Below are 13,858 nucleotides of genomic sequence, written 5' to 3'. Positions count from 1 at the left end.
TTGCCCTTTTGTTCTTTAGTGTACCACATTATCACATGCTGAACACATTTAAAGTATTCTCAGTCTCTCATGCCCCTTTGAAGGAGTAAAGTAGGGATTTTAGCGTGCATTTCTGTAGAGTTACTTAGAGTGGAAAATATGAAGGCAATTCAAGGTTTCTCTTCCTGCCTAGTCCCCTGAAGATGATCAGTTCAGCATTTACAGCCACTAATCTATAAAGAATATAGCAGGAAAATGCTATAAAAAAGCCACAAATACAAATACAGAAAGTGAACACCAGTTTGGTTGTCCCTAAACACTACATTCTATAATTACATCTCTGCATATCATGGGTCACTTTTATTAAAAGCATCATTACTACAGTTGGCAGCAATTTACATCTTATCTTACATGATAGCAGTTTCCAAAGAAAAAAAAATAAAAAGACATCACAACAAAGAAAAACAATACATTTACAAAGTCATGTCTGTAAACTTCAAGGCTAGTTTAGAGTTGAGGTAATGCTGTTTAGCTTTGTGGCTAAAGTAACAAAGTCCTTTAATTTAAAAAAGGTACCTGATTTTTTTCTTTTTTGTTTATACCAGTGCATTACAAGATCACGAGACGATTAAACTGTAGCTTTATCCTGTAAGAACCTTCTCCACGGGTTAATTTCCAAAAGGTACTCTTCACATTCAACAGCTGCCTTATTATTGCTGCGTCTCAAGACAGAGACATTCACACTATCATGAAGATTGTCAGAGAGAGAGTGTGTGTGTGGGTGTGTGCGCGCACGCGAGCGGGTGAACTCCCATACAGTCAAAATGAAGCGCGAGTACGATATGTATGGTAAATTTCATCTTGACCTTCACAGCAAAATTAAAAAGAAAAAAAAAAGGAAAAAAAAAAGAAAAAAAAATTAAATATATAACTTCATCCTTCCTTTAAGCAGCACTTCCTTCTATTAGTGCCACTTGATTACAAATTGCTGCTTAATTCATAATACCAATGGTACCAAAAGAAAAAAAAAAGCAGAGCATTATGTCAATTTCCTTAAAAAGACATGATCACCTCTCAAATTTCATCTCTCCTAGGGATAATAAATAATGCACTGCACAATACTTAATGACCAAGATACCTTTTGACACATCTGTATAACATGACTTGAACTTTTTTTTTTTGCTACACTATGTTACAGAACAGCTTATAAAAACTAAGTATGGACATTAACTGTGAGTGTAAACAGTAGGACTACCACTTGTCAAAAGTTTAAAACACTTTAACTGTAACTGGTACTGGTTATTCATCGTTTTCATTGTTTTCTATTTCTTCCCCCCCATCAAGTGAGTCTAATTCTTCACCCTGTGCTATTTCATCTTCTAAAACGGAGGAATCTGCAGTTTTATCAAGGCTCTCCTCTGCATCACTGCCTTCGAGATTTTCTTCATCTTTAAAGGCAGCTCCTTCAGTTTTGTCAGTAGCCTTCTCTTCATTGGAGCCCACTGCGTTCTGAAGTCCTGCTAGTGCTGGGAAACCGGGCAGAGTCAATCCTCCCAGTCCTGGAGGTAGAAACATAGATGGATAGAAGAGGCCAGGAGCCATGGTAGACAGCAGGAAAGGATTGAAGGCCAAAGGGTTTGTGGGCAATCCAGTGTTGGTGGTGGTGGTAGTGGTGGCAGTGGCGGTAGTCGCCGCAGTAGCAGCACTGACAGATCCATTCGCAGAGTCAGTAGCAGAAACAGTGTCTGTGCTTTTCTCAGAGTCTTTGTTCTCCTCTTCATTCTCATTTTTCTTCTCTTCAGCTTTTGAAGCGCCATCCTCAGTCTCTCCTTGACCGGAAGCAGTAGTGGCATTTCCAGTAGTAGCCGTGATCGGGTTATTCAACAATCCGCTTAGTCCAAACATATTGGGCAGTCCTGCCATCCCTGGCAACATCAGAGGCAACATGGCAGCCGGATTTTTAGTGTCCCCCCCAGCAGCAGCAGCTGTTGCTAGCCCTGGTGGAAAGCCCATGAGGCCTGCGAGCTGGAGAGACTGCAGGTTCTGTAGGTTCTGGAGGCTTGTGAGGTCCATTCCAGCAAACAGACTGTTCATTAGTAGTGGGTTGATTCCCGAAGTTGATGCTACAGCAGCAGCTGCTGCAGCTGCTTTGGCAATTTCACTTTTTGGCCTTCTTCCTCTTCTGCTTGCTCCTTCCTCCCTCACAACAGGTCCAGTGAGAAGACGGTCAAACATGGACTCTGGAACAAAACCCTAAAAAGAGAAGGTGAAAAAACAAGCTTTATCCTCAATTGGCTTTTTTAGCTTTCAGCAGTTAACTGATGATGATAGAAGAAACAGAAGGGATTTCAGCATACTCCAAAAGTGGTTTGTTTTTTCACCCTGGCAAATGGTGACTAGTACTATAGTGAATGGCAGTAGAACAAGTAAAGAAAGCTGAAGGAATCAAGATCACAGATTTTTTTATATTTAAACACAACAGTAAAATAATACATGCTGAAAACTGTGTAACTTCATTAAAAAACCCCACCCTGATATGTTGCAGTTACAAGTTTGTGTCTTCATAATTCATACTGAATTTCAGAACAGTAATATTCTATTAAATTGAATACTTGCAGAATTTTACCCTTTATTTTCAAACAAATGTTGTAAAATAAAAGACAGAAAACCTATTCCTTTGATGCTGCCTGTTACTGAGACAATGAATTGTATTTCTGTTATGAATATGACAAATATTTTCTTAGTAGTTCTTAATGTACAAATACCTGTGCTTTTTAAGGATTGTTACTTATTAAAAAAAAAAAAAAAAAGATAAAACAAATGCTGAAGGCTGCCTTAATTGTAGCTGATTTTTTGGTGTATTTCAATCTGCAGCAGCCTTCTATCACCACTCCCTCTGCGCTGGGTAACTCCTACACAGACACCATGATTTTCTAAAAACCTAAACCTATGAGATAAAGACTTAATAATCAATTTAGACAGCCTTCAACTTTTCTGTGCTGTAACCTGCAGTGATGCATGGAAGAGAGTTTCACTTACAGACTGTTTAACAATGTCAGTCCAATCAGGAGCAACAGCAAACTCAGGATTTTCTTCCAGCCATCTTGGCAAGTCCTTCATTGGAGGGGCCATAGCTCCGCCCATCTAATGCAAAAGACAAGGTTATGAATTTAACAAAAACCTACCAACAAAACCAAACAACTACTTATATGGACATTTTCTATCTTTCTTTCTATTTTATCTCTGAAGGACGGCTGCAAAGACTTTCAGTTTACTGTGAAAAAATACTTGGAAACCAGCTAGTGATACCTCAATTGACAAAATCATGTTTTAAAAAAAACAGTAAAGTGCTGTAGCTTAGGCAGATCTGCTAATAAATTTTGTATCCAAGAACAAAACATGCTATATAAGTTCAAAAAATGAGAGTTATTCACTCAGGTGATTAATATGAGCACAACAGAAGAGCAAAGAAGGAATTAAAGGAACCAGGTGGCATAGTCCAGTAAGAAAAACTGCTGGTACCAAATTATTAAACTTTTAAAGAGAAAGCTTGGAGTAGAAAACCTGCTTTCCACATGCAAAGACATTATTAAAGACCTTGACTGAAGTAACTTAATTTTTACCTTCTTTCCATTTCGTTTATTTACAACAGGTACCCTTTCTTCTCCTGTCAAGGTGTTTATATCCAGTTTATTAGGGTTTCGACATCTGTGTCGTTTTTGTTTCGGCTTCTGAAATGGGGAAAACAGCACATCTGCACTCTTCTAGAAAGAAGAGAAATTTATTGCTTTTTATTTCATTTCTTGACAAAAATAACCAATCATGGTACCCCTTCTCACAACAATTTTAAGAAGGGATCCATTACTTTACTCTCAGATTACATGAAAAAAATTTTTTTGCATCAGATGAAGAAATTCTGCAGTACTTGAAAACGTGGTTCTAACATGCTGTTACATACAAATGTTAAGACAGCAAAAGCAAATCCAACACCCCAGTGTCACTTGGGTGTGGATAAAATAGGAATGCTGTATAAAGAGAAAAATTTTGTTGAAATGCAAGCTACAAAATCAAACGACTATGCCTAATGTGAGGGAATTCAGTCTGACCTCTGTAAAACTAACCTTTGTATAAATATAATAGAACAACACTTTTAGAATCACATACTTACTGGTACATAACTTGGCATATCTACAGTGTAAGTAGGATGCAACTTAAGCCATTCAACTAGATCCTTGTTTTTTGGGGCATCCTCTCCCACCAGCCTGGTCCCATCCTCTAGATTGATTACAGGGATGCGAGTGTCAGGGTCCAATTGACCAGGAGATGGAATGTTCCTTGCTGGTAGGGCTTCCATATCTTCTTCAAAAGCTTTGGTCACTTCTGCATCCTCCTGAAAACAATCACATCTGGATTAGTCTTCCCTTAACAGGAACACCTGGAGAAATAATTTCAGAAACTGACTGAACTGAAATGTTTAAGATTTTGCATACACAAGAGTTAATGGGGTTAAATACTCATACATAAAGTACTATCATTGCATCAGGGAATTTTGAAAATTTTACATCCTTGAAGAGTAAAGAACATAGTGCTAAAGACAAAGCTGGTTTTTTGCATTTCCAGTACATGTCCTCCAAGATTCTTCAACACCCTCCCTTTTCAACACATCAAGAAAGACATACTTAAGCCTCAAAATGTACATGGTTAGAAATATATTTTGTAAAAAAAAAAAAAGTAAGAAATTTTGAAAGTACAAGCTACCTAAAACACAGAGTAAAATCTTGACGTGCACATTTTGTTTGGTTCAAAGAGAATTAACAGCTCTAAACAAAGAAAAACCTGGTTGGGCAAAAACTGTATGTTTCTATTAGGGAGAGAATAAGACTTGAAGCACATTCAGGAAGTACCACAGACAGAAGAACAAATATGAGACAAAAGGAAAAAGGTTGTGGTCTTACTACAGTCAATGATGTCCGTTTGTTGCTCATAAATAACAGATCAAGCCCTTCTACATTTTTCCTCCTTCCTCTCCTCCTCTTCATGGGTGGTTCTCCATCTATTAAAGAGCCATTTAGTAGATGCCTTGTGGGTGTGCGTGAAAGACCTGCTTGCAGCAGCTCCATTTGAGTTTTAAAGGCATCAGACACAGGTGTGGAGACATTAGGCAAGATAAACTTTGAAGTAACAGATGAAAAATTTGAGGTAGAACTTGTTGCCTCTCGTGAGGCCTTTGATAAATCTACAACCTTTTCTTGTCCATTTTCTGAGACCACCTGAGACTCACGTAACTGGGCAACCATTTCCATAAGATTTCTCCTCTTGGCAGCTCTCTCAGCCTCAATTTCAATCTTTCTTCGTCTCCTCCTCCTCTGACGTGGAACTGATAAATTGAGTGCATCTTCCTAATAAAAAAACCAAGCATTTCCAAACATTAGCAAAGCTCTATTTGCTAAGCTGAATTAAAAACAAAGCTCCAACATATAACTCTAAAAAAAAAGCTTTCATTTTTTTCAAAGAAACACTTTGATGCTTTTCCTATTTTATTCATGCTGGTTTATTTTCTATTATGCAAGAGAAGTTCATGCAAGATAAAATGTTTTATATCAAAAAGAGAATGCTGTAGCCTTGCCTTTGATAACTGAGGAGAAGCAGTGAGATCTTCGCTGCCACTGACGCTGGCTTGACCAACCATGGAGAGCTCTGCAAAGCTCCTTTTCTGTAGAGGGCTGTCCACAGCTGTTGGAGTGTACCCAGGTATGAGCCCCTGGAAATCAAACATCTGGCGCCTATTTACTGGCCACTTCCCTTTCAGCACTGCCTCACAGATGTTGTCTAATCGGTTGATCATTACTCGGTCCTGCAGAAAGGAAAAGTATGTAATGAACCCTCGGTGTAAACGTCACCTTTTAAACTCAAATGAGTCTTATGACACAGTCCAGTTTCCACAGCTTAAGGAAGACATTCAGAAACAACTGTTCTTGTATGTTAGCAATTAACTGATCACCTTGCAAGATGCTAACACAATTTTGTAGAATAATAACTTTTAAAAGCTGCATTTATATTGTGAGGGGAAGGAGAAAAGACAGAAAGTTTTCTGTATGACAATGCACTAATTGAAAAATTTAATAGAAACTCACTGTTGTTTTACAAAACTTCAGTAGTTAGAAACATCAACAGTTAGGAAGGGAAAATAAACACATCTGCAATCAGTATCTTAGAGCTGCAGTTCTCAAGATCCAAGAGGCTGGATCTGCAATTCTGTCCTAGGAAGTGGATCCTCATTAGCGTCACTATTAATAAAGTTCAACATTATGAAACGGGCACCAACCTAGGGACATCTAATGAATGTCAATTTTCATTCCACGCCCATTATCACTTCAAATTTCACTGAAGCGTGTACACTAAAAATCTCTAATTATGTTTATTAGTCTACTTATGCTGAACCTATACTGATGAAGGATTTTCTGTTCTACTTTCACACTATGACTGGAATAAGATTTTAGCCCATGTTTCCAAAATACATGCTGAAAGTAGAGAAGATGAACATTATTTGATTTTTTTTCCATTTCAGTATTCAAGCACATTCCAGACTAGCCTGTCTGAAGTAGTAGAAACTTTGGGACTCTAAGAAATACTGCTGGTTAGGGAATATGAGCATTCATATATGAATGCATTTCAGCTTCCTGAAAAGCAAAACAGTGCAGAAGCAACTACCAAATCTCAGCAGCTGCAACAGACTGCTTGCTTTCCCCAGAAATAAGCCTATTAAGAGCAAGGTCCTCTTGCCCTGCTACCCCCTTCCCCCTCCCTGCCCCAACCAGATGGCTCTGTTATGGTGATTAGTAAGCTTAAGACTATTACTACTTTATTTTTCTCTCTCCCCTTACTGCAAAGGAGAGTGCTAAATTAAGTATGGATTTATTACAAGGTTACAGTTTTGTATTTTTAAAAGTATTTTATATTAGATAGTTTTCTGCACTGTTACCAAAATAAGATACAGCTTTATTCTATCTAAAACTGCTGCTTATGTTTGCAGGATACCTTAATACAATTACATCTGTCAATATTACATAATGGCTTAGATCATGTAGGTCACCAAAACTCTCCCCTACAATCTCCTCACCCCAAAATAAAAAGGTGATCTTTTAAAGTCTCTGCAGATTGCTCTGCACGGAAAACTTCTAATTCAAAACTGTATAGTGGTGCAAGAGGTGGGACTCTGCTGACAAAAAGTTATGGACCCTATGAAGAGTTCATGTCTGCCAGCAGTCCACTGTTTTACTAAATGACATTATTTTACAAGAAAAAAGGAGCAATTTCTTTCATTTCCACTGCTAGTTTGTATGAGCTTAAAGAAAAAAGTGCCATCCCACAAATCATTCACAGAAAAAGATCTCTTGCCTGCCAGAAGTGCAGTACCACACAAAGCTCACTGTTACTTTTTAAGCACATTTCCAATATTTTACTGAAATTAAAGGAGACACATGTCTTTCCACCCCTAACCAACCTTAGGCCAGAATGAGAAGGCAAATGTTCTCTCATGAAGCAGCTGAACCACAGAGGGATCCCCGTCTTCCATGTAGAATCCATCGCGTGTTTCATCCCTTGCGGTACTCATAGAGGCATTGCTTTCTTCATCAAAATTCTTACCCTGAGAAACTGCTCCTGCTGAATAACAATCATGACCAGGCATTAACATCCAGTGTCTACCCAGCTAGATAAGCTAAGGCAACCAGGCCTGACACAACATTTCTAACTCGGGCTTTTGTTCAGTAATTACTACAGCAGAGCCCTAGCCTTCCACATTTGGCACAGAGACCATGCTTATTGACTCAGTGAGCTTTCCCGGAAATCATCCCTTGTGGGGGAATACCCTGCTGATGCTGGATGGTTCTTATGAAAGCTTATTTAGCCACCTGATATGTGGAAGGGCAGAGGAACTGCTGCATGCAGCCCATCCCATACTCAAGAATGGCACCCCATGTGTCACTTACCAGCTGGCATGAGCTACAACAGCTGTGGGGTTGTGCTAAGCACACAGAACTGATCTGATCAGTGTATTACCTTCAGGTTGTGAGGATTCTTCTGATTTATCATCATCTTCCAGTTTCTCCTCTTCATCTTCTTCTGAACCTTTCTCAGAAATAGATTTTGGATCTACATCTGTACTCATTTCTATGTCTTTCAATTCACATTTAACAGAGCCAGGCTCAGCCTCAGCATCACAATCTGGTTTAGTGTCCTTATCTGTAGTATCTGTCTCCTCTTTGATTTCAGATTTTTCTTTGGCTGCTGGATTTTCAGACCCTTCAACTTTAGACTCTGTTGGTTCTGTAGTCTTTTCCTCTTGTACTGGAGTGGATGGGACGACTGGGGGTGTTTGACTGCAGCCAGCGCCCAGAGGGTTTACAGAAGACACAGTATTTGCATTACCCATCCCTCTGTTTTGAGCAAAGTTTTTGTGAGCCTCAAGAAAAGAGAGTTCGGGATCATTCAGAATGTGATAATCTGTCCTACTGACTCCATGTTTAGCAGCACCAATCAGTAAGTCTTTATCATGTTTACCACACTCCCACCACTCTGGCAGGTCCAGACTTGGCTGGCAAAGCTTTAGCCTCTCCCCCAGCTGCGGGTGATGGAGGACCTGTTCGCGGATCTTGCGCAGCAGCTCGATGCGATATAAAGTTCTAGAAGCACGCTCCTCTGTGATCGGCTCAATCAGCGTGGAAAGATCAGGAGGTTCTGCAAGGACACCAAGTTGTGCTGTTTAACATGGATTGAATGCACACCCATTTCAAAATCCTTACACCTGGGCATGAAGTTTCAACAGTGCCATGGTCTCACAATATTCATGTTGATTTCCAGAGTCAGTTTAAACTTACCATCATCTGGTTTCACTGGCATTCGGCACACTCGTCTACACATATTCACAAAGCCATTAAAATACTTTTCCAAGCTTTCATCGGACTTTTTGTCAAGCCTGGCAAATGCTCTGAATTGATTCCACTCAAACTGATGTTTTACAGGATCAAAAATAACTCCAAAAGTAGACACCACACGATAAAAATCTGCTTCTTCTCTTCTTGTCCATCTAGTCAAGAAAGAAGCAAGAAAAGTGAGGCCACTGGATAGATAAGATTCCAAACACTTTTAGAAATCCCAAAACCCCCTTAGTTTATTCTTTCAAAACAAAAGAGCTGTATGGGTGACACACAAGCTCAAATAAGATTTACAGAAAGATAGAAAGATTATCACCGGGAAACTCACTTTTGTCGTTTCTCAGTTATTATGGCTTCCCTTTCTGCCTCTAGTGCCCTCACTTCTTCTCGAGGCCGACGTCTCCTGCGGTCAGTCTTCATTAGTGCCTCTTGCCTCATTTGTTGCCTTTTATAGCTGCGCTGATAGGCAGTAATGAGGCGACGCAGACGGGTAGTCAGGGTTGAAGTGTTGGGCCAGTAGAGTTGCCCTAACTCAGCATTGCTTTCACTGTGCTTGCCTAGAGAACAGAGAAGTATTTGCACTGCAAAACCAACACTAAACATTTCAGTTTCTATGGCTATAACTGGATTTCTGTTTTATCAGATAAGAACATGTGCCTCTAATACTGGTGCATAATGAATTAGAAACAGGCTAACTATTGGTAAGAGGTAGAAAATAGAATCAAACCATCCAACTCTAAGAACTCAGAAATGCTTGTGAAGCATTTAGAGATAACCATCAAGCACTATGATTCGATGTTATGAATGCAAACATATTATGAACAGTGTAAGTATTTAAATTAATGCAATGCATCTTTAAATACATTACTAAGAAGATCATTCTGCCTCTGAGGAAACACCTATGCTTATCATTTCCCACTTTATTATTCTCACTTAAACTTGGCAATTTTCCTCCATACTGAGGAAACAACGTATTTGTAACTTCCAAGATTATATCGGCAAAACCATCAACGGCTGCATTATGAAACATCCGGTCTTTATCATCATGGTTTCTACTATGTAATTAGAAATCCAGAGAACCATAATGTGGATTATTCAAAGACAGTATGTAATTGTTTTGAAAAATGTGAAGCATGAAGAGATTTGGCAGCAAAAAGCTTTCTGTGGTATTGTCCCAAAACATCTCCTATCCCCTCATGTGGTAATATAAACAGTCCACCTTTCACTAAACGATCTGTCCCCTTTGTGCTTTTTAAATTTTTTTGCTATAGACTTACTTGGGTGTAATTCTATGGACTCCTCTTTGTCTTCTGGAGGTGAGTTTGCGAATTCCTTGGGGAGAAGACAGAAGTTATTTTAGTTTTCAGTTTTGACCATATGTCATAATTTGGGAAGAAAAATATGTCATCTCTCAAACACAGCAGCAAACAATCTTTGTAAGGAGTGCTTATCTGGTAGCTCTCAAACTTAAAAAACACACATTAAAATAAATATGGAGAATCAGTTGTAATTGTAAATATTTGTAATTACAGAAAATTAGGAGTTCTTACATCAATTTCATCCTTGAAGGGAGTTCTGGTTGGTTTATATTCTGGATCTTCATCCTCTCTGTCAAATTCACCCCTATAAAATATTTTTAAAATATTTTCAGGAAAAATACTGGTTTTGAGAGGGGGCTGGCTGATTTTCTGGACAAAAGCAAAAAAGCTACAAAAGTCATCAGTATGGTGTACCAAGTTACACATTTGTATTTCATGCTCAACTGTGTAAACAAATCTATTTACTTTGTACATCATACGATCACTTCATATCCTCAGGCAACATGTAAGTATAATACGACATATGAACTCATGCCAACATATACAATGCTGATAAAGTTTATTAATTTTTTCATGTCCTCCTTACCCATCACCGCCATCTGCTAACATGTCTGTCCCTCTCTGTTCAGCAGCTATGGCCTTTGCATCAGGCATGCCAACCCGTTCCAGAAAGCACAGTGCTGGATCAGCTCTCATGGAATTGTACTTCTCATAACCTGTGTGCAGAGTGGGACACAAATGCCTTTTTAAAAGCTATGACCAGCTGTGAATAGAACAGGTCTAGGCAGTAGAAGTACAATTTTCTGGATTCATTAATTTATTATTAATAAAACAAAGGCACCATCACCATGCTGGAAACATTTAATTAATATTAAAAAATTGTTCATGTTGGTGAATTCCAACAGCACAGAAACATTTTCCCATTAATAATATAAACACATATAAGATAGTGAAGAAAGCATCAAATTTCATGTTGTTATAAAGTAAAGTAAAAATCTTTCATAAATGAAAAACTTCTTCAAGTTTCCTTTATGACTTTCACAGTGGTTCTTGACATTCAATACTCGCCCGTGGAAACACGCAGCTGCTAACAGGAGCGCGCACACACACACACACAGAGACACACACACGTATTTTCAATAGCTCCAGCCCTGCTGGAACCCTCAATATAGGCTGCAAAAATGCTTGCATACATGGGTTATACGTAAGGCCAACGAACCTGTCTTATTAGGTTTAGGATGATGCATGTCAGTAAGATGACACTGTTCCCTCTATGGTTTTCAAACTGCTGTTTGCTTTTTTACTGCCCAAGTTGACTAGATGGAAAATGGCAGATCCCAACAGTGCACTGCAGGAAAATGATTTTTAGACTAGACTTGCCTCAGCTGAGCCCACAACACAGAGCTGCTGTACATAGGCAGAACAGCACAATTCAATTAGGATTTGTACTACAACACACTGCTCCTAACTGCTGTAGAGCCTCAAGCCAAACTGTAATCATGAAAGGTTTTATAAGCCATCATTCTCCCCTTTAGTCAGGCTGGGCTGCTGAGAATACCTCTGCGACCTCCAGAGAATTGGGATTATAATCAGGAATCGCTCACTGTATATATCATGCCAGCTCTGCATCCCCAGCCTTTCAAAGTTAACAAGGCTGCATCCCACTCAAGGGAGCCGGGAGTTCTCAACACTGACATTTGTGAAATATTGCTTGGAACAAAGCCCAGGAGGCACTTGTACAGATTAATAGCAGAGGTTAAGCCCACCGTCCACTTTGACACTGGTTGGCAGAGTTAGCAAGTGAAGCAGTGCTGGAAGCAAAGTTTATGGAGATCTATCTTACTATTTGGCTATTATTTAAACAAATATGGCTTTGTTTTATTTACAGCCAAGAAAGTAATGTTTTCTTCTCAAATGTTCTGCAAACATTTAAAAACAGCATCTGATATTTACAGCTCATATTAGGTTTTTAATGCAGGCAAGAAAAAAGGGAGATACAAGCCAACAGTTCTTTGGAACAATACTTGTTAATATTATGACTGAACAGTCCTACACGCTGAAAGCTTTACAACTCAGTTTTGTTGAGAGTGAGATGCCACTTACCGTGTTTAAATACTCCAATTAAAAGGGATTTATCTGCCTCCTTATCCCACCAGTCTGCAGGAACTTCGGCATGGAATGGCTCAGGTATCCATACATCTACTTCACTGTGAAGACAGCATTATACATATTCTCAAAGATATTACTCAAAAAGATTAAAAAAAAAAAAAAACCAAAACAAAACAAATCATCCTAAAAAAACCCAAGTGTTTTATGCTGTTCTGTAAATATAATTTTTGAGCTGGAAAACCACCCCAAAACCCAATACACAAATTGAAATACTCTTAAAAATAATTAGGATGGTTAAACAAACAAACAACAAAAAATAATTAGGCAACCAAAAAACAACACAAATATCGCCACCCCCTCCCCCCAACATTAGGCTATTTTGGGAGTCAAATGGTTATCTAAATATGATTCACTTAAGGTCTTAGTATTTTTTTAATTTTTTCAATTGAGATAGAATAATCCCTCAATATTAGCAGAGCTGCAAATCCACTTCTGTCATTTCCCGCATCGTTTCCTCCCCCAGGAAAATGACCCACTGCGCTTCATAAAACAATACGGTTGCTTGAGAACAGACATATAAGAGATAAAATGTGACCACCTTTAAACGCTGCATTATTATAGTATGTGTACTTTACAAAAGCCAGAGTCATAAAGCAAAAAAATAAACCTGCACTTGCACTAACCTTGAGTCAGCACCCTCTAAGATCTTGTCTGCTTGGTCCCCTATAACTTCTTGTCGTAGATAGTAGAGCATGCGGACACGCAGCAGGACCCTGGAGAGGAAGGCAGAGGGGGGAAAAAGTTCTTAACTTCAGGACTGTTTGCCAACAGTGGCTTTTGGCAGCTGCTGCTGTTCATCCATCATCCTGCCAAGGCTGATTAGCCATGCTGTATGGTAGGCTTGAAGCGTGACAGATGGTGGCACATAATCACCTCTGTGTGGTGCTTTCTGCTGGCTTCCAACAGGCCTGCCTGGCAACTGCTTACACTGCACAGAGAGGGACCCAGCTCAGCCCGGCCCCGGCGCATTTCATTTAGTTCTACCTAGTGCAGCTTGTGAAGTTTAGACACGTACTCTACCACTGCCTCTGAAGTATTGAAGCAAGTTTGTAAACAACTGAGCAGATGGCTTTCAGTAACTGTTCTGCTTCATTATCTCATAAAATTTCCTCAGCTGCTGCCTTAATACCATTTTTGGAAGCACATCAGAAGTTGTAGGAATAAACGAGATATAAAATCTGGTTTTACTACCTTACAATAAACCCTCAATATGGAATGTCAGGTTTTCCAGATTATACAACTTTTTGCTTCTGAGAATGGGGGGGAAAAATAATCCCCCATTTCCCTTGGGAGATATTAACTATTTTTACTCTTTATAGTTCAAACTGCTATTAAATTTTACCTACGCACAACCTAACTGTTACAAGGAAGTGAAAAATCTTCGTTGCCAAGTTTATTTTTCCCCATTTCTGCAATACTGCAGACATTTTTGGAAGCGCTGTCAGGTGTTGTGGT

At 39.0% G+C, this 13,858-nt stretch overlaps 1 protein-coding gene across 1 annotated transcript in view; it reads right to left on the bottom strand.

Moving 5' to 3' along the window:
* Positions 1-320: 320 nt before the first annotated feature.
* Positions 321-13,858, bottom strand: part of CHD7 (chromodomain helicase DNA binding protein 7) — a 131,063-nt gene continuing 117,525 nt past the window's right edge. The window contains exons 25-39 of the mRNA XM_058805472.1: positions 13,027-13,116; positions 12,338-12,441; positions 10,821-10,950; positions 10,466-10,538; positions 10,193-10,247; positions 9,244-9,472; positions 8,859-9,067; positions 8,041-8,718; positions 7,484-7,641; positions 5,606-5,833; positions 4,935-5,378; positions 4,148-4,369; positions 3,603-3,743; positions 3,019-3,123; positions 321-2,232 (exon numbers count right to left, since the gene is read on the bottom strand). Coding sequence (XP_058661455.1) covers positions 1,279-2,232; positions 3,019-3,123; positions 3,603-3,743; positions 4,148-4,369; positions 4,935-5,378; positions 5,606-5,833; positions 7,484-7,641; positions 8,041-8,718; positions 8,859-9,067; positions 9,244-9,472; positions 10,193-10,247; positions 10,466-10,538; positions 10,821-10,950; positions 12,338-12,441; positions 13,027-13,116 — 3,820 coding nt within the window. The 3' untranslated portion in view covers positions 321-1,278. The remainder of the gene's footprint in view (positions 2,233-3,018; positions 3,124-3,602; positions 3,744-4,147; positions 4,370-4,934; positions 5,379-5,605; positions 5,834-7,483; positions 7,642-8,040; positions 8,719-8,858; positions 9,068-9,243; positions 9,473-10,192; positions 10,248-10,465; positions 10,539-10,820; positions 10,951-12,337; positions 12,442-13,026; positions 13,117-13,858) is intronic.

Source organism: Ammospiza caudacuta, chromosome 1 (assembly GCF_027887145.1).
Source record: "Ammospiza caudacuta isolate bAmmCau1 chromosome 1, bAmmCau1.pri, whole genome shotgun sequence".
NCBI classification, from domain to species: Eukaryota; Metazoa; Chordata; class Aves; order Passeriformes; family Passerellidae; genus Ammospiza; species Ammospiza caudacuta.
Note: the sequence above shows the minus strand (reverse complement) of the source record. Positions and strands in the feature narration are given on the sequence as shown.